Here is a 22,152-nt window from a genome sequence, read left to right on the forward strand (position 1 = left end):
TTTGATGTAACTTCAGTAAAGTAATCAGTAAAGTAACTAAATTACTTTTTTGAGGCGTAATCAGTAATGAGTAATTCATTTACTTTTTCAAGTAATCTGTGACAACACTGTGTCTAACACTGTCCCAACTTCGCTGGAATTAGGGTTGGATATAATATGTATGCGTTGGTGAATTTGTGACGCTGTATGAGCATGAAGAGGAAAAACGCGTTTGAGCATTTAAAAAACAATAATTAAAATATCGCACGTCCTTGCGATGTGTGTATTGCGCATCCGCACATCGTGATGACGATGTTCAATCGATATATCGTTCAGGCCTCATATGTATAATAAACGAACATGACACTAAAAATCCCCTATTCCAGTGTGCTGTTTTATCAAGTAAAGTGATCCACAAAATATATTTTAATCCATCCCCCAAAAAGAGAATGTACTTACATGAGGATGTCATGAGCTCGCTCCAAAATCTTGCTGCTAGCAGAGTTGACAAAGAGGCCATCTTCATCTGTAGTGGAGCTGCTGGATGATAAACGATGCTGTCGTCCCACCCGCCCGTTCCAGGCATGGCTGGGAGAACCTCTATGGTAAAGCATACAACCAAATTTAATTACATTTATTGACTAAGACATCCTTTCTTGGAATTAAAACTGGTACTGAATTTATTTTCACCTAGATCTCCTAATATCTACTGTATAAAGATGTGAGTCTTGGCTAAGGTCTGAATCCACAGATGCTTACATTGTATTTACCCCTATGGAAGAGTGGAGCCCACTTTAACAATCCACCAAAATCTGCTATATAAACATAAGGCCTTAAAATGCTCCCCCAAAAACACATTACTAAAACCAAGTGTCATATCATCAACAAGAAAAGGACAGTTGATCTGAGATTAAGGAGGAGAAAATTAACTTTTATAGTATACCAAAAAATATTTTTCCAGGCATGAAAGAAATACTTATCTAACAATGCAACTATTTCTCCTCCGTTATTCACAAATCCAGTACTACAATATATTTCGAAAAGAACTTGTGTTGTTTCTGCATTTTTAAGAGGACAACCAGTGAACTACACACTGCAATATCTAATAAAGAAAAGCACAAATCATCTGATCACCTCTGGTCTCAAATCTTAAAACAAAATTTCTCCCAAGTTGATCATCAGCTTGAGTAAAGGGCGATGCACAATACGGTATTTGTGTTAACTTGTTTATCCCCAGGGTCTCTGTGAGAGCCCCATAAAGCACCGCAGTGTGCACGGTCCTATTCAGCTGACAAGCACCCTGTCAAGACTGAATATTTATCCCACCCTAGGTACTTAGCACCAATACATAGCTGTGTTTTAACATCACTGGGGAAGCAGCTGCTCGATTAATTTGGAGAGATGAGAGCGTGTGAGCGCGAAAAAAGGAGACCGACAAAAGTACGCAGAGGTTGCAAATCACATTAAGGAGGGATTTAACACCCCCTGACGGTTCTTAACAAAAGCAGCCCTTGGTCCGGTTGCTCTGTACTGCCAGTCATGAGCCGTGAACTGCTAATCTCAAGGTTCACAATAATTAGAGGAGTGGTGGTTCAGGGTCTCGGAAGGAGAGTGTGACAATCACCAATGGTGTCACAGCACAGTTAATGGTTTCCTCAATGTGACAGATCACTTCCAATGCCGATGTGTGGTTGAATAAAAAAAAAAAAAAAACTTTCATATAGGTCAACCCTGTTTGTGAAACAATATACAGTAAATACGTCTTGTCATCACCTTGAGTAACGATCACAAATCATATTATTGACAAAGTTAAACGGACACAAAATAAAAGAAAATGAGTGCTTGTTTCCCCCACGCTTTACATATACTTACATGGTTTTCAGAAACCCCCCCAAAAAATCCACCTAACATTGAACAATACAGAAATTTTCTGTATTGTTCAATGTTAAGTGGACTTTTTAAAAAAAAATTAATATACACATATGTTAACCCTTTATAGGCCAAGTGATGTTTTTTGGGTCAAGTAAAAAAATATTATTCAGAGTTGTCTATTATTTTATACGTTTTTATGAATAAATAATTAAAATGTTAATAAAATCAATACAATTAAAAAAAAAACAACCTTTATTGCACCCAATATCACTGTAAAGATGATTTTTATATGTAACGTAATTTTCATACTATAAACTGGTACTTTTCCCCCGTGATTTTTAATCCTGCGATTCATAGTCCAGTGCGGTTTATTTGTTGATTTATTTGGGTTAATAGGTAACACTTTATTTGACAGCAGCATCATAACACTGTCATAAAACAGTCATTATTTTGACATGACATTGTCATTAAGTGTCGTCCGGCAAATTTTGTCACCAACTCCATTTATGTCCAGCTCTGATCTTGTATATCCATTTAAAAGTGAGATAATTTGCCCGATGACATTAAATGACATCTGTCATTATCATTCATTAATGCTCGTGACAGTGTCATATCATCGTTATGACTGTCTAATGACCATCATATGATGCCACTGTCAAATAAAGTGTTACCGGTTAATATCTTTTCGTGTAAATATCTCATAATACACTGAGGACAGCTCCCGAAAATACCTTTTTTGTGTCAAACTTGGTAGGTGGCACCTTATAGTCCGAAAACTACAGTACTTTAAATTTTAGAGAATTTAACTCATTGCCTGCCATTGACAATTATAGATGTCCAATGCATTTAAAAATGGCAGGACAGGCTGTAAATGCTCATCTTTCAGTGGGAGGGATGGCAGCAATCGTTTGCTACCAGCCTCTCCCATTTCAAATGGATTGGACGTGTAGCACCATCAAGGGCAGTTAAATGAGTGTCCTATAAAGGTTAAAGGTCTGAAACATGCAAAATGCCATACAAAGCGGTTAATTTACTGTCAGGCTCTTACCGCTGAGCTTTGTCATTGATGGTGTTGCTCCCCTGATGGTCTGACAGTGGTGTGCGTGGACTCCTTCTGCACACACCTGGATACCGGCAGACAGCATTGTGTAAGTTTACGTGACTTTCATCGAACAACTAAGATCTAATTATTTTCTCTAGTCAAAATGTTAAGTGTTATTACAGTTATGTGCCTCTTAGATGAAGGTGCTTAATTCCAGAAACAAAGGTCCTTAAAGGGTTACTCAGTTACTCTTGTTAGTGTCAAATTACAGAAGAGGGTGTTTAGTCACAATGCTTTTCTTTCACCGTTTAAAATCTCAGGCTATACGCAGCATTGTGCTCTTATATACTGCAGTATTTGTATTTGTTCTGATGTTAAAATGTGATGATGGCGGGGCATGTTAAGTCTGCAGTTCTAAAATGTTATTTTTCACACAGCAATAATAGTGATGACAAATCAAGAGGTATAAAAGTGTGTTAATCTAACTAGAAAAAAAACTTATTCATCAAATGGCTGGTTATGTCAGTACTGTATACCGTTTTCAGTCTCATCAATTTGCATATATTCACTCTCATCGGGAGCTGCAGGATAGCACAAAACAAAAAGACAGATACACATTTGAACATCATGAAAAAAAAAACAGAAGCATGTGGAAAAAGCCCTGGTTGTCTATGTGAACTGCACCGTATGAGATAAAATAAGTGTCTGGAATACACATACACACCGACCAACTAAAACAATATACTGTAATATTTTTATGAAGAGCTAAATCAAATATTTTCACGTTTACTAAGATAATCCCACTCAGTTTAATTTCAATGTATACTTTATGGTTGAAGTTTACAGCGGGGTAGAACAAACGTACCATACAACGAACGAACTGTATTGCATCACAATGAGAGTCTAATGTCTAATATTTTGGTTATCTTCATGACAGAATAAAAATACTGGACAGCTTTTCTTACTATATTACGCGTCAATAAATGGGTACGTCACTTTATGACAATCTAAAATTGATGTCAATCTACCTTGTTTATTGAACGCTGTTTGTAACTTTATTTCGTGTCACAGTGGTAAACCAAGGTCTCCCTGTATTACCTTCGTAAAGGCCAAATATTTGATGCAGCTCTCTTATTGTATATCTTTAGCACCGGCCTTGTACATGTAGTTATGTGTGTGGTTGTACAAGTGTTTGGGTTATTCGCTGTCCTATAATGTAACCCATCAGTCAACAATCACCATCACCAGCATGTGTAGTTGTGCAACACAGGAACATAAATGTGAGCTGGGGTGGACAAGCAACTGCCCTCAAGGACAAAAAAGGTCAAAAGTGGACATGAAAGCATAGCCGTGTTGGTTGCCTAGAAGTGGTAATTAAGGAGTCTTGACAAAGAAAAAGCAACATGCATTTCTTTGCTATTCCTCTACTAACATTTGGCGACATGCGTGTGAACACCATGCAAGGGATACGGCTAAAACAAAAGCATTTCACTACTGTATGTAATGTAAGAAAGAAGAGGGAAAAAGAGGGAGGGGAGACCAACAAGCATCTAGTCTAACTACAAAAAAAAAAACTGGCTTATAGACAATAATCACAATGCAGCTTGCAAATTGTTGTCTTAAATTCGGGTGTTTTGGTTCTGATCTCTCTTGGCTTGATTCAAGCTGCAGTACAGTGCAGTGCAATATGTTGATGTTGGTTGGCCTCAATCCTCCCCTCATCCAATAGTTTCCCAGTGGTCTGTGGGCTAACAGGTAGAGTAGGAGGGGTTCTTTTCTTTGGCAGCCTTACTGTGCTTTTCCTCTTTGCATCTCTGCAGGATCTCTAAGCTTCTCTGATGCACAGGGTGCTGCAGAAAGCTAAAACTATCCACACTTTTCAAAACTGCACAGGGAACAGCGTCATCATGCCCTTGGAGAAGTAAAACAAGATGAGACGAGAAACAAGGAGGGAAAGGAACACATGAACATACAACACAGGGAAAAGAGAGAAAAATGAAGATTAGACAGTAAAGAAAAAGATGCAGTTGTCTACTGGACAGAAACCTGTGCAAGATGTTTGGAATATAACTTGTTTGATATTGGAAACTGCATTTGATGAAAACAGTTATTGTCATTCCACAAAATGTTTTCTACAGACTGATATTCAAAGCCACAGCGTTTACCCTATTTTCAATAAGCTTAACAATTAGACAATTCTGTGAAGCCTTTGTTTAAACTGATGAGCTTGCACAAGCAGTATTTTAGATACAACTTCATGGACTGTGCTAAAATACCAATACAAATTGGTAAGCTAACTGACTTATTATTAATATTGGATGATACATTGGTTACTATAGCAATCAAGTAAAATTTAAATTCAATTATGGAATGTCCGATGAAGGAGCGTTTTAGGTCTATTTCTATTTGGTACTTCTAAGGTATTGAAAAAAACGTGAAGGAAAGGCAAATAATGCCAGGTTTACTTTTTACACATCATATTGCTTGCATTTTAACTACTCATGGTAATTTTGGGAGAAAAAAACATTGAATAAAGACCTCGCATCCAAATGTATGACCATCACATTTTGGGTCACATGTATGGCCTACATGACCCAAAATGTGAAGTCCACATACTGTATGGAGATCAGGTCTGAATTATGTATTTTATTGATTATCAATCATTATTTTTTTCGTACATTTTTTTATAAACGCATGAATAAAGACCTCGCATCCACATGTATGACCATCACATTTTGGGTCACATGTATGGCCTACATGACCCAAAATGTCAAGTCCACAAATATGGAAATCAGGTCTGAATTATGTATTTTATTCATTACCAATCATTATTTTTTTCGTACATTTTTTTATAAACACATGTATTTATAAATGAATGAAATATTAATCAAAAGAAAATTACTAAAATTAAAAAGAACAAAAACAAATACATTCTGGGTAGCGCGGCCCAATAACACCATGAAGTTGATTGTTTTCCTCCCTATTTAATTTTATATTAATTAACTTAATGCCTGCCATTGACCTAGATAGATATTGAATGATCATGTTTCAGTTCCATTGACGGCACCAGACATCCAATCCATTTTGATTGGCAGCGATTAATCACTCCCAGAGAATGGTTTGGACATCTAGCTCCGTCAATGGCAGCCAATGTGTTAAACGGATGCCCGACGATGGGCTACAAGGGGCAATAAGGAAGAAAAGTGGCATTCGCATTAACAGACGGTTTATAGAAAAGAATAGCTGGAGTAAATACATGGCAGCCATATATAGTAACTACAGCAGTTAAAGAAGCATCAAATGTCATCATGGAGCAAAAGTAATTTACAAAGAACAAAAGGAAAGAATAATGTGTGGTATTATGCATTATACATGTATCTGCTTTAAATTGCTTTCTCATTTGCTTCAGAGTTTGCTTGCAACAGACACTAGTTTGCTGATTAGACATTTTACCAACACAGCTAAGAAATATGACGTATAAGTTTTTAGTAATATGAAAACTGTTTAGTCATTGTAATTGAACCTCTACGTGTTATAGGCCTTCTTGGTGCACTTACCAGCCCTTTTAGGGGTGTGCCTCTTCCCAGCCTGTCTGAAAGCTACTAAGGCCCGGAAGTAAGCTCTGAGTACTGCCCAGCGAAACGTGGCTGACGGATCAATGCCGATCAGACTGCAGATGAAGGCATTGTTGCTGCTCTTCAACAGCGCCACGATGTCTGGTCTCATATGGTCTGTGTTCTTCTCCCTGAAATCCTGTGTGTCATATGAACAGAGAGGGAAATGGTTTGTAAATATGATTCTTGAGATAATTCCTATAATTGAAATGTACACTAATATAATAAAATTACCACCAACCTTGACACCATATTTGACCTTTCCAGCATAGTGTCGGATAATAAACGCGGGCTCCATGACAGCAGGGAACTCGATGTACCTATTCCCTTCATGCTGCCGCTTGAACTTATCAAGTAAGGTCTGGTTGGTGGCTTGTGGAAAGCTGCAAATCAAAGAAAAGATTTTGACACGCAACAATCTTGGCAAAGGGCACAACAATGACTTTTGACATCTGCAATCCAAATGAAAACATCTTGAGGGAGGAGCCCTGCAAAGAAAACTGTGTTTACAGCCACGTCTCAAACACACACTTGGAAAAATAAACTGGCAACAGTCATCTCATTCCAGATATGTTCATCCAATGTTAAAACGTTAAATGCTAGAACAACATCTTCCATGCACGTAACGGGATACTGCTTCCTCCAAATACTATTTTTCAGATGAGTTAAAACGATTTGATCTTTAACCAGTTCGACATCTTATCTTATGACACTGCAGTCAATTGGAGCTCAAAAGGTCTCTTGCTCCCTTTCTCATCAAGGGCCAGAACTGCGGTGGAAAATCAACAGATTACAGGAAGTGGGAAGGAATGAGACACCAGGGGTTTTGAAATCTGAGCTCAATCAAAACAACACGGACCCGATGCTCTGCAGCTTTTTAAAGCTGGAGGAACTTCAGTGTCCAAATGGTGTGTCGTAAGCAAGACAAAACGGAGGATGACACGATAACATGATACAGACGTGGGCCTGCCCTCAGTCCTCATCTCTGTTCTAGCTCACTTCAAATATGTTTGACAGAGTTGAGGTCAAGGCTCGCAAATTTGTCCGCACCAACCTCACACAACCAGTCCTTTAAACTTGATTTTTGAATACTCAGATATACAGAAAGGGGCCTTCCAAGAACTGCTCCGAAGAGTTACATAACAGCAGCATAACATTTTTCAAAATGTCTTGTAAAATGTGAATATTACACAATTCACTGGCTGCCATCAACAACGTTATCATGCAAGATTGAGGACAGGAAAGACTAAGATATGACAGAGAAATTTTAACTTTATGGCTACCATTGATGACGATAAACGTCCCATCCCTTATGATGGATGAGATGTCAACCGCCGTCAATGGCAGCGAATGAGTTAAGAAGGTAATTAAAAAGCGGTACAAATCAATTATCTATTTATTGTTACTGAAATAATGGCAGGGCAACAGTTTTACAGCTCTGGTTTTCTTATGTGTTTGATGGTGGTTGATGAGAGGGAAAAAAAACTAAAAAGTTGACTCACTTGCACTCTTCATCCAGCAGGTGAAACAAAGCTGTGGGCTTCTTACTGATGAGATTGATGCAGCCTGAATTGTCAATGTAGTCAATAGTTCTCCAGCTGATGCCCTCCACCCTATACTCCTCCTACAGAGAACATAAAATGCTCAGCTCTCAACATAACTACTGCATTTTTACACAAAACTGATGGTACCTCAGGCAATTTTGCTTTTCAATATTGTTCTCTGTGCATGTTATTTTTCCTGTGTCCATGGGAAAGAGCTTTAGTCAATAAAGGCTTAATCTGGGGGATGTTTAATGAAAATCCACACAGTCTGTTTCTCTAGATCACTCCCACTAAAATACAAAATACATCTTAGTTGAATACAGATTTTTGTTTAGGGACACTTACGAGACTATTATAATGAATTGGTGAATTGCAATCTAGTTTTAATTAATGAAAGATAATTGGGGAAAAACAAACAGAAAATACAATGTAACCTGTGGGAACCACATTCAAGAAACACCTGAAAATTTGTAATACAGTGTTCACATTGAAAACAGAGAGCTCTTCGAGAGTGCAGGCCTCTGCCTAAGCCGCCAAATTTGGCTGTGACCTTTGGCCTCATGAGGGCAAAAATTAATCAGCTCTTTCGTTTCGTATTACAAATATACTGCATCTTGAAAGTTTGATACAGTATACAAACAGTTCTTTCATTCTTGTTATCTTGAACACAAACATATGGACAAAAAATGACATGTCCACTGAAGCTGTCTTTATACCCTACTAATGGGCAATACTTACAGCATATACATAAATATATTGAAGGAGAAAAAAAAAGGGGGGGGGGGGGGCAGTGCATCATGCAGCTGTCTCTACGTGCACCACAGTCAGCCATATTTCTGCAGATGACTCGCTAAATTTCACCAGAGGCAAATGAGAGAAAAATGGTCCCAGTCCCGACCTGCTGCCTGGCTGCTTACTGATTGCTTCTCTGCGGCCGAGGATAATGTGCGCATCTCCATGAATGCAACAGGAGGGCACAGGAGCAGCCGCGTGCTTGATTGACAGCTGAATGTCAGTAACAGCAGACAGCTCCATCCAATGCCAGAATTAGAAGGGGAGTGCTAACTTTCATGATTTTGGAGTCTTATTCTATAGACCCTACCCACGTGACGTCACAACTCCGCTCTCCTGACTGGTGCCGCCCACTTGTCCGTCAACACATCGTGTTGACCTGTTACGGCTACGTACATTCCTCCTATTTACGGCGTGTTTTTCTGCTCGTTAACATTAATAATCAAAATGGTGAAGGCGTGTGTGGCGGTCGGTTGCAATAACAGAGAAGATAGACGGAGAGACTTGAAGTTCTACCGGATTCCGAGAGACACGGAGAGGAGAGAGCGAGATGGGCTGCTGCAATTCGACGAGAAAACTGGGCTCCAAACGATTACCACAGATTATGTAGTAGTCATTTTATATCTGGTAAGATGCATTTAATATATATTTAGAGGGTTTTGGGCTGACAACCACAATTGAGATCATTGCTAGGCTAATCGCCGACAACATACACGTATGTATGTAGTGAGAATGCTATCGCTAAACCATATAAACATTAAAAGCCCTAGCTCCATTGACAAATGACATGAAATACATTAGACTTGACAGTGGATGTTAGCAAGAACAAAAAGATTTTGAATTGAAAATTTCGTAACTCACCTTCCGAGCACAAGATTCCTGCCGAATTTTCGTGTACGAGGACCTGTTTCACCCAACCAGCAACGTAGCATTTATAAGCCTCCAAGCTCTTAAAGTTTTTCAAACTTTCGTGAGAATAGGCTGATTTTGTGTGGACAAGATAGTTGTAAATATCAGGGTCAGGCAGAGACGGCGAAGGCAGCCGGTCAAAAATCATCGATTTAGGCATCAAATATGGATCTGGCGACTGTATAGAACGAAGCTTTTCCACATAACGCCTTTTATGCAACACATCCAGTGAGTTTACGGCATCAGAAAGCAACGGGTCTTCCATTAAAATGCGTTTTAAATTCCTCGATCAATTGAAACCAATGCTAATACAGAGACAAAATGTGGGCGGAACCATACAGCGAGCACGTGGTTTTGTGACGTCGGTGGGTAGGGTATATACATGTGGTGATTTTTTTCATGATTTCAAATTTGGCAGACAATTTAACAATACTCTTCCCTGCGGTGCGCCAAAGACGTTTATTGTCACTTTACTGGGTCTTAAAAAACGACACGAGTGAGAGTACATGACAGTGAGAGCTGACATTTTGTTTAATGCTGAGAGGATTAGGCATGTGCGTAAAATGGGTGCTACTTAAACGTCTTTGTTATGACTGCTACATTAATGATAAAATATTGTATCCAAACATTGTCCATCCTTATTAATAGGTTTCCCTTAACAACAGTTACTCCCCAATATTTTTGACCCATCTGAGCTCTGCTGGTACCTCCTCAAGAATATTACATGATGTTCTGTTACTATCATTAGTTTCTAAAGAGCAGTAGTCTCACTCATTGGACATACAGTACAGTGTTATGAAGAAGTGTCTGAACCTTTTGGAATTTCTCACATTTCTGCATTGGGGATGGCATGGCTCAGTGGTAGAGTAGTTGTCCCCCAACCCAGAAGTTGTGGGTTCGATTCTCTGCCCTGATGAACTTGCCTAAGTTTCCTTGAGCAAGATAATAAACCCCACATTGCTCCTGGTGCTGCGTCACCAGAAGGTAGATGGCAATGTAGTGTAAAGTGCTTTGAGAGCCTTGAAAGGTGGAAAAGCGCTATACAAGTATAACACCATTTACCATAAAATCACCATCAAATATGATCTGATCTTTATCAAAATCGCACAGACGTAAAAACAGTGTCTGCTTTAACTAAAACCACACCAACATTTATAGGTTCATATTTTAAAGAGGACAGCATGCAAACAATGACAGAAGGGGGAAAATAAGTTAATGAACCCTTTGCCTAAGGAGACTTTTAGAGCAATTGAAGCCAGTGTTTACCAAACAATTTAAGTCAGGTGTGTGCCCAATCACTGATGAGTGGTTTAAAGCTGCCCTGCCCTCTATAAAACACACAACTGGTAAGAATTGTCTGGATGAGAAGCATTGTCTGATGTGCGTATTGGCTCTGTCAAAAGAGCTGTCTGAAGACCTGCGATCAAGGATTGTTTATTTGTACAAAGCTCGGAAAGGATTCAAAACCATCTCTAAAAGTCTGGATGTTCATTAATCGAGTCTGGATGTTCATCAATCATCAGTCAGAGAAGTTGTCGTCAAATGGAGAGAGTTTGGCACTGTTGCTTCTCTCCCAAGGAGTGGCCGTCCACCAAAGATGACGCCAAGAGTTCAGCGTAGAATACCCGGAAAGGTAAAAAAAGAACCATAGAGTGTCTGCTAAAGACTTACAGAAATCACTGGCACAGTCCAATACCTCTGTGCACACATCAACTATATGTAAAACTATGGCTAAGAATGGTGTTCATTAGGAGGACTCCACAGAGGAAGCCACTGCTGTCTAAAAAAAAAAAAAAAAAAAAAAAAAAAAAAACATTGTTCCTCATTTAATGTTCACAAAAAGGCACTTGGACACTCCACAGAAGTTTTGGCAACATATTTTGTGGACTAATGAAACCAAAGTTGAATTGTTTGGGAGTAACACACAACGTCATGTGTGGAGGAAAAATGGAACAGCTCACTGACATCAACACCCCATCCCCACCGTGAAGCATGGTGGAGGGAGCATAATGATTTGGGGCTGTTTTGTTACCTCAGGGCCTGGCCTTGCAATCATCAATGGAAGAATGAATTCAAAAGTTTATCAGGATGATTTGCAGGAAAACCTGAGGCCGTCTGTCAGACAGTTGAAGCTGAAAAGAGGATGGATACTGCCATAAAAAGAGGATGAATGCTGCCACAAGACAATGATCCAAAACACAGAAATAAATAAACTTCAGAATGGTTTCAGAAGAACAAAATACACGTTCTGGAGTGGCCAAGTCAAAGTGCACACTTGAACCCCATTGAGATGCTGTGGCATGACCTATAAAGACAGCGATTCTATACAGCAGTTCTGTATAGAAGAATGGGCCAAGATTACAGCTGATTGATGTGCCAGACTGATCTGCAGCTACAGGACGCGTCTGGTTGAAGTTATTGGTGCCAAAGGGGGGGGCGCACAAAATCTTAAAGGTGATGGTTTACTTACTTATTTTTCCCCCCTCCTGTCATTGTTTGCATACTATCCTCATTAAAATATGAAAACCTGTAAAAGTTTGGGTGGTTTTAGTTAAAGCAGACACTGTTTTTTCATCTGTATGATTTTGACAAAGATCAGATCACATTTGATGGGGATCTTACGCAGAAATGTGAGAAATTCCAAAAGGTTCAGATACTTTTTCATACTGCTGTATTCCCCGAGTGGTTTGATTTACAGCAGCTGAAAGGCACAATGGTACAGAAAATGCTCGACTACTGGATGAGAGCCGATCTAGTCATGAAATCTGATACTGTCCAATACTTCAACAATAGCCTTATCGGGCGCCGATACCTATACTGAGTATTGGAAAGGGACATCACTAAGTGTGATAATGATTCTGATTTGATATGACCCCATTAAAATAACACATTTCATATTTGACATAACAATTGCCCCTGCTCTGTATAATATGTATCTAAAATACGTTTAAATGTTAAAAACCCAGAATTTTTTCACTTGAACTTAAGCTCAGCTCCATCAGTTTGAACTGTTATTCAAAGATGACTCAAAATAAACATTTTTACTATTTCTATTGTCAAATAGCCACAACGCATATTTAGGTTATTTACCTTTAGAAATAAAAATCAAGATTTTCAGACACGGGATTTTTTTTTTTAAAGTCATTCATTCATAAAGCAGAATATGAGCAGCTGATGTTCGCCAGTCCAGTGAGTCATTTACTTCTAAGGTAAAACCTGTGTGTTATTGGCTGGCAAATCATTGAGATCATGTCTTTTAAATGATCTGTAGGGTAATTTGGCATACTTAAGCAAACGCCCATTCTAAATCAGAATGACAACAAATGGAGTTGCAAAAATGTATTTTACCCAAAAGCAGCAAGCATGAAGGATTTCTTTACAAACAAGCAATGCACGTTAAACTTGGTAATGCTTTGAAAGATTTTTACACATTCAACTATATACTGTACTGTATTGAGGATGCCATTTCCTTAGAAGTGATCAAAAGCCTTGATGGCGTGCTCACCTGTTCCAGCTTGAAAGTGTGCTGATTGAAGTAGTGTTGAAGACGCTCATTGGCAAAATTGATGCAAAATTGCTCAAAGCTGTTGTTCTCGTAGTCCTCAAAACCAAAAATGTCCAAAACGCCAATGGACAAGATCTAGTCAACCACAAAATGGTTGTTTACTCATTTGACAATTGAAATTGATCAAATCATCTCTAAAACAATACTCCCACATACTTAAGCCTACCCTGGCTGACTTTTGATCAGAGATACAAATGTACAATCCGTAGTGTTTGCTAATAAATCATGACAAACTCATTTCAAGCTGAACTCTCTCATTTATGTCACATGCTCCCTACCTTGGTGGGTTCATCCAAGTCCTTAATATTGAGCAGAGCATGGTTGATCCTGAAGACAATCCAGTCAAACAATGCACTGTACAGTGATTTTGCCATGGAGTCTCTCACTGTACCTGCCTGCAAATATTGCGCACAAATATAAAGTATTACAATCAAGTAATTCACAAGGCTTTGTCTTATTCAAGGAGACTTAAATTTTTTTGGTAGTTTTAGAATTTTTTTTAATTTACTACTATGTCTTGCTTCTGTTTCATTTTACAGGATTACAGTATTACGCTCACTCGGCCAAAGGATAATTGCGCCCATTGGCAAGAACATAATTAGGAAAAAAAACAGTGCAAGAAAAGTTAGTGGAGTGGTTTAAGTTTAAATAAAACAAACACAATGTGCAGGCAAATAACAACTGCATGCCAAAGCAAATGATATCAGAATAATATATGTATGGATCTTATTTATGGATCAAACACTTATGTAGCTAAAGTAAGTATTTTACCATGAACTATTTTTAAACAATCTTGGGTGGTTAGACGTTTTATGAACACTGAAATTATTGAATGGTAGGCCTTTTGAAAAATTGAGGAAAAACAAATTTGCATTTCCGATGGATAACATTGACCTTGCAGACATAAAGTTGTATCTTGGTCTTTAAAACTTGGTCTTTAAAAAGAAAAACTATTGAACGGTGACTCACTGAAACAACTACCTTTCTTCAAAATAACATAAAAATCATTGAAAAATCCAATCCAAATTTTTTTGTATATACAAACGCTTTCCGTCTCTCTCTGTCATCCAACATATTGCAAGATTCCTATTATCATAAGTTTTAATTATTTAGGGGAAGTTGGACTCAAAACATTCCAAATGGAAACAACTTCAAAAACGCTTAAAAGTCTTCAAGATTTTCAGCTTTGACATTTTCATTTGATCATGTATTGATGTAAGGTGTGGTTGGGAATCTAGTTGGTGGAGGTCTTTTTTCACACCACGCAGCTACATTACGGACCACACAAAAACAATGTTTAAGATTTAGTCAAAAGTTGACTGCCTCAGTTCGAAAACTGGGCGTGTTTGAAGACAAAGCTGATATACTATACTTGCAGGAAGCCATGACTATTGTGTAATTTCAATGGCAAAAGGTGGATTTGCAGTTTGCACATGACAGTATATAATCATTACAAAAGGCTGGTATTTTATTTAGATAACTGCCATTAATGTTCATTTAGAGCAGTTCTGTCATAAACCTTTCATTGGGTGATGTTCAGATCCATTTGTTAAACTGTATGTCCATGTTGTCCTTTCCCTCAGTCAGATGGCTCTCATCTGCAGACCGTGACTTTTGCTTGTTTTCCAAGCAGTGTTCCTAATGAAAACTGTGGGACTTGAAATGCCTTCCCATCTCTAAACACACTAATAGAATACGTCCATGTCCGTGTGTGTGTTTGTGTGCATGTGCAGGAAGAGATCCGGAATGGATCCAAGCTATCTTGTAAACATAGCCAGTTCAGGCTGGAGAGCTGAGGCCGTTATTGAATTGGCTATGTGCCTTCAGACACATAGAGACAAGAGCACAAGAAAGTGCTTAACCACAATCAGTCTCAAGTCATCTGCATGTTCTGTAAGTACATGACGATAATATTTAGTTATGGTTGATACAATTGAAAAACTCTTCACCTCTGCTAGTTTGTAAGGGACAATCAGCTTCTCGCCCACAGTAATTGTCTTCCGCGTTGTCAGAGCTTCAATCAGCATCTCTTCTCTCACCTGGCCAGAACACGGGAAAATACACTCATTCAGTTGTTGAAATCACAATATGCATTAATAAATCTAGCATCACAGAATTGTGCTTCAATCCATTCATTACATTCAATGGCTTCATTTGTTCAAGCTGCATTAAAGTGCACTGTATTAACTTTAAAACCAGGGTCCCTGTTTAATGTTCTGCAAATGGTATTGTTAGTATTGAAGAGGAACTGCACTCACAGTGTCCAGAGTACATTTTTGGCGTGTTGTTGCGAAGTAAAATTTGCATTTTACAAATACAAAGCTCCCATGTGTATTTATTAGCTACTGCAAACTCACAGGAAATTAAAGAAACTTTGCGATGGGAGTAACAAAAACAGGGTTATTTAATGACAAATGAACACCTCTGCAGCTAGAAATCACTGCAAAAAAGACACACGGATGACACTAATTATAACTAGTGATGCACGATAACACATTTTTCAACCGATACCGATAATCTCTTTCTCGTTCCAGCCGATAACCGATAATGTCAAGCCGATATTTCTATTAAAAGATTTATGTAATATTTTAAAGTATACACAAGAAAAAATATTACTGTGCAAAAATATAATTTATTGCTCTTTTTTTCAACATCAAATGTGAACAAGTAGTAAATTCCAACATTTAAATACCGTAATTTCCCAAATATAACGCATACTTTTTTACCTCCAAAATCAACTTGTAAAATCATGGTGCGCATTATAAACGGGTACATGGATGGAGACAAATAAACAGATTTTTTTTTTTATATTGACACGGCCACGTTGTGTTGAAGAAACGTATGCGGTGACCCGTTGCCGACTATTACGGTACGTGACGTAACCATTTTGTTTCGGTAATACTTCACTCTAATTGGCCGAGTGATATCGTCTGTGTTAAATTGTGCTTTTCTCACTCTTCATAAAGCACAGAATTTAGTTTCTTGAACTCATTTGAGTCAACGTTTATTGCAGCTCTGCAACTCGGACAATAACAAACGTAAGCTAACAAACTTCCTGTGTCCGTCAACTATATCTGTCCCTCGGGAAACTCAAACCCAAACAACAATAGCTCCTATTGTTACTGTCCTGTTGACAGCGAAGAGCTCTCACGGATTTTGGACTTACATTCTCACTTTCATTTTACCGTATCAATCCATGGAAGAAACATTTATTCATCTTGATGAAATGAGCAAGTTATACAGCAGCCTTTAAAAGAAAAGTCACATCTGTTTTGTTTTCTCTTAGATTCTGGTAGGTTGGAGAAGTTGTCAAATCATATTATTACCGTAAATATTGTCAGTTTATGGTAATGTTTTGAACTACCAATGTGCTATGCTTGTGCCGTGTTTCACCAGTCAGTAAAATGGCATTTCTGTATCTGTACGCGAGCTCTGTTTTCTTGTATTCTTCTACTTATTGGTGCTAAAATTACGGTGCGCGTTATAAACGGGTGCAATAATTTTCCCTAGATTTTGCAAGTAAATTTGGGGTGGGCATTATACACGGGTGCGACTTAAATTTGGGAAATTACGGTAATGACAGATTGTCTGACACTGTGTAATGGTAAACTTTTGGCAACAATTACTTACAGAGTAAATACCTAAGATGCACAAAAATGCCTTTAAAAGTAAGCCATTCCTAACATATAACATTACTACTAGAGGTGGGAATCTTTGGGCACCTAACGATTCGATTACGATTCAGAGTCTCCCGATTCGATTATAAATCGATTGATGCACCTCAACACCCTGCCAACTCCCCCCTTGGTGCATGTTGAAATTATCATCTAACCACTGTGCCGTCATGATAAGCATGCTTTGCCTGGAACGGCCAGACTGTTCTCCCTGTATTTTTCAAACACTGTGAGAATAGTCTGGGACCCAGCCCATTAACGGCCTTTCGAACAAACACAAAATCAACCGTCCAATCAGATTTGTTTATTTGCGTGACGTGTTCCTAACGTTGCCTGGTATACCAGACTCACCGCTGTTCCAGCGATTGAGTCTGGCGACCGTCCGACAGATCAAATTCCGAGAGCGGAGGAAGCCACAGCAAACAGACAGCGGAGTGGACCAATCAGCGACGGGCAGACGTGACGTTGTTAAAGCGACAAGTAATTAGTGTGAGCGGAGAATGGAGAAGTTTATTCAACATGGCTAGCGCGAGCCATGTTGACTGTTGTCAATGACTTGTTTCGATGTGTTTTTGGGAATTTAAAACTGGTTTTACCGCGGATTGGAACATATTCTCGGCACTCCCGTTCGCCATCTGTGTTGTTGTAGACACGACTTTTGGCGCGCAAGAGTGACGTTACTCGTTATGCACACGTCACGCAAATAAGCGAATCTGATTGGACGATTGATTTTGTACCTTGCTCGAGAGGCCGTTAATGGGCTGGGTCCCAGACTATTTCTCACAGTGCTTGAAAAATACAGGGAGAATAGTCTGGCTGTGCCAACAATTCCTAACGAGCAACGTCACTCTTCCGCGACGGAAGTCGTCTCCACAACAACAGGAAAAGAACGAAGAGGAGAGCCGAGAACATGTTCCAATCCACGGTAAAATCAGTTTTAAATTACCAAAAACACATCGACACAAGTCATTGACAACAGTCTGTCTCACGCTAGCCATGTTGAATAAACTCCATATGTTTACTTCCGCGCGCAAGTCCCTCGTCGCTTTATATAACGCCACCTTCGCCCGTCGCTGATTGGTCCACTCCGCTGTCTGTTTGCTGTGGCTTGCTCCGCCCTGGAAATTTTATCCGCTGAATGCTGGCCAGACTCAATAGCTGGAACAGCTGTGAGTCTGGTGTACCAGGCTAAGGCATGCTTACTTGACATCACTTGTCCAAATGTCCGTGGTGAAACTGATGTGATCGGCATGTTTTTCCACAAAGAATGGTGATCGTATAAACTGCATTTTTTTTTTATCTGGGCCTTTGGCTCTCGACTCAATTCGGTAAAAAAAAAAAACAACTCTCGTCAGGCATCTCCTCCCGCCAGTGCCGTCCAGTCCATCCGGCTGCCAAATTAGCACCCGCGCCAGGCCTCTGTCTGGCCGTGGTGCTTGATGAGTTGAACCGGAGGTGAGTGGCGGCGGCACTGCCCGAGACCAAGCCATCAAAAGCGGCTCTCCATCGTCACAAGCCCCGTTCCTTAGCTGTTTGTTAACATTAGCTTTAGCCTTTCACGCTAGCAGCAGCCTCATATTCGTTCCAAAAATCTTTGTGATGCAGCTTTAAATGGCTGATCAGGTTAGTGGTGTTGAATGAGGACGCTTTCTTCCCGCCTCATGGAACTTCTGCAGTGCATGTTTTGCAGATGGCGAGAGCGTCGTTTGTTTCACACACGGGAAAAAAAAAAAAAAAAAAAAAAAAAATCAACCCAAGCTAGTGACAGAGCCGCCATGATATCCTCCTCTCAACCCTGTTGTGTAATGCTGCCTCCTCTATGACACCATACTCCTCACCACCTCCTCCATCGGGGGCTTCAGAGAGAGGAGGGGTTGAGGAGGCGGCGATGCAGAAGTGGACATAACTGCTTCGGTTGCACACATTTAGAGGCTAAATCAAGTATATAATTATCGGATTGCATTATCGGTTGAATTTTTTTTTAATCTAGAGTATCTGTGTGACGTCCTAATTGCCATTATCGGCCGATAATTATCAGTAACCGATATTATCGCGCATCTTTAATTATAATATTATAATAATATAACTTTTGGACGAAAAGAAAGTCACAACACATTATCCATTTCAAAATGGTGACTCAAAAAAATACAGTACTGTAATGTGTGCATTGAGAGTCCATCTTTTCCCCTCTAAAGTAATGAAAAAAAAAAACCCATCTTGCTCCACTTGCGTTCAATTTAAATCTCGTTTCACTGATAAACAATTCTTCTGTTTGTTTACTTATGACCTTTTTGACTTTTGGCAAAACCCGTGTTGCAGATGTTAATTCCAATGAAAAGACACGAAGAGAATAAATGTGCCAACATTTTTGAGTGCTTAGCTATTCAGTATGATGTAGCAGTACCTGCAAGAGTTCTGAGACCACAGGCAAAACCTCTGGGTTACAGATGTCAATGGAGTCATCCCTGTATGTTTTCCTTTTGTAGCGAATATTCCCCAGATGGAGGATGGCTGATAGCAAGGAGAAAATCCTGGAAAAAATTAAAAGTAGAATGCATTAAAAAACACTGAGTCCGTAATGTAGAATGCAAACTGCATTGCTTATGGCGGGAACTCAACCATTTAGTAAAGTTTATCTCATCACTTCTTGTGTGCTGTAATGCAATTTGGTACAGCCGTGGTTGTTGTAAATGCACTAACAGACATGCTTAAAATATAAAATTTAAGTCAGTTTTAACTCAGACTCAGCCATTCATGAAAATATATTTAGCTGACAATCACTAACAAAAAAAACAAAAACAAAAAAAAAACCTCCCATCCAAAAAAATTAAACAACCGGAAACTTTGAATATGGTGGATATAAACAGTTTAACAGTCTAACTCATGTTTAATTCTGAGGTTTTTGTGACCAAAACAAATCATTGGAAACATTTTTGTTTCCACCATTGTGATTTAAAACCTGTATAAAATGGTCAAATTAAATATTTTATAGAAGAACAAAATCAACAACTAAATTAAAGTGGTCGCACAAGTGTGTCTACTCTCTTTAAACTGGGAATGTGGCTGTGTGGAGAATTAACCAATCAAATGTTAACTCTGGCAAGCCAGAGCTTCAAATACGGTGCCTCCTGTAGTTGCAACTTTGCACCAAAAGATGGCATGTATCTGCAATGTTGCTTGTCACAATTTTGCAACTTTGGCACTTAAAGGGTTAAGTGATGACAACATGAGAAGCTACTTACTGGACAAGTTAGTATTAATGAAAAAGAATGTTAATCATTGTGTCTTTTTTTTTTTTTTTTACAACTAGTTTGTACGCAACACTCACTGTTTTCTCATGTAGGGAAGAAAGCCCACCATCTCCATCCCCAGCTGAAGCCTTTCAAAGTCATGCTTCAGATCCTCTCCTTCAACTGTAAAGCAGTCCTGAAAAATGTGGAAAAAGGAGCTATCATAACTGAAACAATGTCTAATAGCAAGTGGAGAAGCACTTACTGTTATTGATTAAATAAACAGTACATAAATTATTTTTTGTGTGTTCAACGTCGTTTGCTTATGATGTCATTGAGACGTGAGACTGATTTAAAAGAACGGTGGCTTGAAGCACAATCAGGAAGCAAATGGATAAGCAACACTGTAAGATATGCTGTGCCTATGGTCCAAAATAGTGCTCGTTTCCATTTGACATGTTCAAAAGATAGCTGAGATGATTGTTCATCAAGGAAACTATTTAATTACATTTGTATCTGGATGTGTAGGTGTAACTAAATTACATGTGTGCCAAACTATTATTAACATACCTTTACTCACAATACTACAGATGGTAGCTAATTTTGATTGTACAGTGTCAGAGTGGTATGAAACAGATCATGTTAAAACTTTTTATAAACTTTGCTCAGTGCGCCACATTAAAGTACTGCATATCCAACATTACACATATAATTTGAAATACAGCTCAGACTATTGAATTTTGACTGAAAGCAGAATTTAAATCGAGTTGTCGCATTGGATCTTGATTTGATTGTTCTTATGCTGAGGCTTTTTAAGTGAAACCAGCAGACGTAGTACACTAACTATTTGCACTCCAAGACCCCTCTTTGCTTTATGGCTCTATCCACTATGGCTGCTATAATTATCACATTCCGAGGCGTAGGTAATGCAAACATTCAAAATGTGATACTCACAGTAAAGCTATAAAGCCTACTTCCTGCATCAATTGCTTACATTAAGAAATGTTTGACAAGTATAGTCACTGACAATGACTTATCCCAATAGCAGAGGTGGGTAGTAACACGTTACATTTACTTGAGTAACTTTTTGAGACAAATATACTTCTAAGTAGTTTTTCTAAACCATACTTTTTTACTCTTTAGTAGATTTGTGAAGAAGAAAGGCTACTCTTACTAAGCAACTTTGGGTTACACAAGCTGTTACATTTTTCCTCTTTATTCTACATATTAGATTTCTATTGCACTCAACTTGACTCGAAAGCGCGGAGTTTAACTTCTCTTCCAGATTTTATTTGGCACCGACTGACCACGGAAAACTGGAGATTAACCCTTTTAATTTCATCATCGGAATTAGGTAGGAACTATTCACTATTCAAACTTGGAACTATTTTCGCCACTAAAGGGCACTCATGCTCTTTGGACAAATGGTGCTTCATTTCTGTAATTTCTTTTTCTCTCACCGGAATGCAGTGATTTTTGGGGGGTGGGGGTATTTCTTTGGATTAATGTGGGTATGTAAAGGGTTACTGTACAGTGTAATAATATCAGTTCAGAGATAAGATCTTAAGCCCGAACCTGACCAAATATATATTTATATATGTATACTAAAACGATGTATGGTTGTTAAACTAAGGAAAACTTGTTATAAAATTAATAATTTGAATAAAACAGAGAAAGCGCTGAATGGTAACTGAATGCAAACGGGAGCCGCAGAGCCAGTGCATGCCTGTGCACGTGAACACTGTGGCCCCGCATCCTAGTATTTCCTTTTCGATACGGAGCAGCAAGAAGTGGAAAACAAACTAAAGACGGGGGAATTAAAAAGCCAAACATGCACCGGTAAGAGTTTGCTTGCATGCGAGAAATATATTTAACGAACTTTTCCAGTGCTATTTCGTTGTGTAAATGAATTTAAAATAATCAATAAAATA

At 38.7% G+C, this 22,152-nt stretch overlaps 1 protein-coding gene across 7 annotated transcripts in view; it reads right to left on the reverse strand.

Moving 5' to 3' along the window:
* myo9aa (myosin IXAa) overlaps positions 1-22,152 on the reverse strand; it is a 184,684-nt gene that overhangs the window by 47,556 nt on the left and 114,976 nt on the right. For 4 of the 7 annotated variants that reach the window (XM_057834094.1, XM_057834123.1, XM_057834140.1 and 1 more), the window contains 12 exons: positions 20,320-20,417; positions 19,396-19,522; positions 15,267-15,356; positions 13,596-13,712; positions 13,258-13,392; positions 8,010-8,131; positions 6,749-6,890; positions 6,451-6,646; positions 4,686-4,805; positions 3,430-3,474; positions 2,900-2,975; positions 439-579 (listed from right to left, as the gene is read on the reverse strand). In XM_057834094.1, coding sequence (XP_057690077.1) covers positions 439-579; positions 2,900-2,975; positions 3,430-3,474; positions 4,686-4,805; positions 6,451-6,646; positions 6,749-6,890; positions 8,010-8,131; positions 13,258-13,392; positions 13,596-13,712; positions 15,267-15,356; positions 19,396-19,522; positions 20,320-20,417 — 1,409 coding nt within the window. The remainder of the gene's footprint in view (positions 1-438; positions 580-2,899; positions 2,976-3,429; positions 3,475-4,685; positions 4,806-6,450; positions 6,647-6,748; positions 6,891-8,009; positions 8,132-13,257; positions 13,393-13,595; positions 13,713-15,266; positions 15,357-19,395; positions 19,523-20,319; positions 20,418-22,152) is intronic. The other 3 variants (XM_057834108.1, XM_057834101.1, XM_057834116.1) reach the window with 3 other exon arrangements.

This window comes from Corythoichthys intestinalis, chromosome 1, assembly GCF_030265065.1.
Source record: "Corythoichthys intestinalis isolate RoL2023-P3 chromosome 1, ASM3026506v1, whole genome shotgun sequence".
NCBI classification, from domain to species: Eukaryota; Metazoa; Chordata; class Actinopteri; order Syngnathiformes; family Syngnathidae; genus Corythoichthys; species Corythoichthys intestinalis.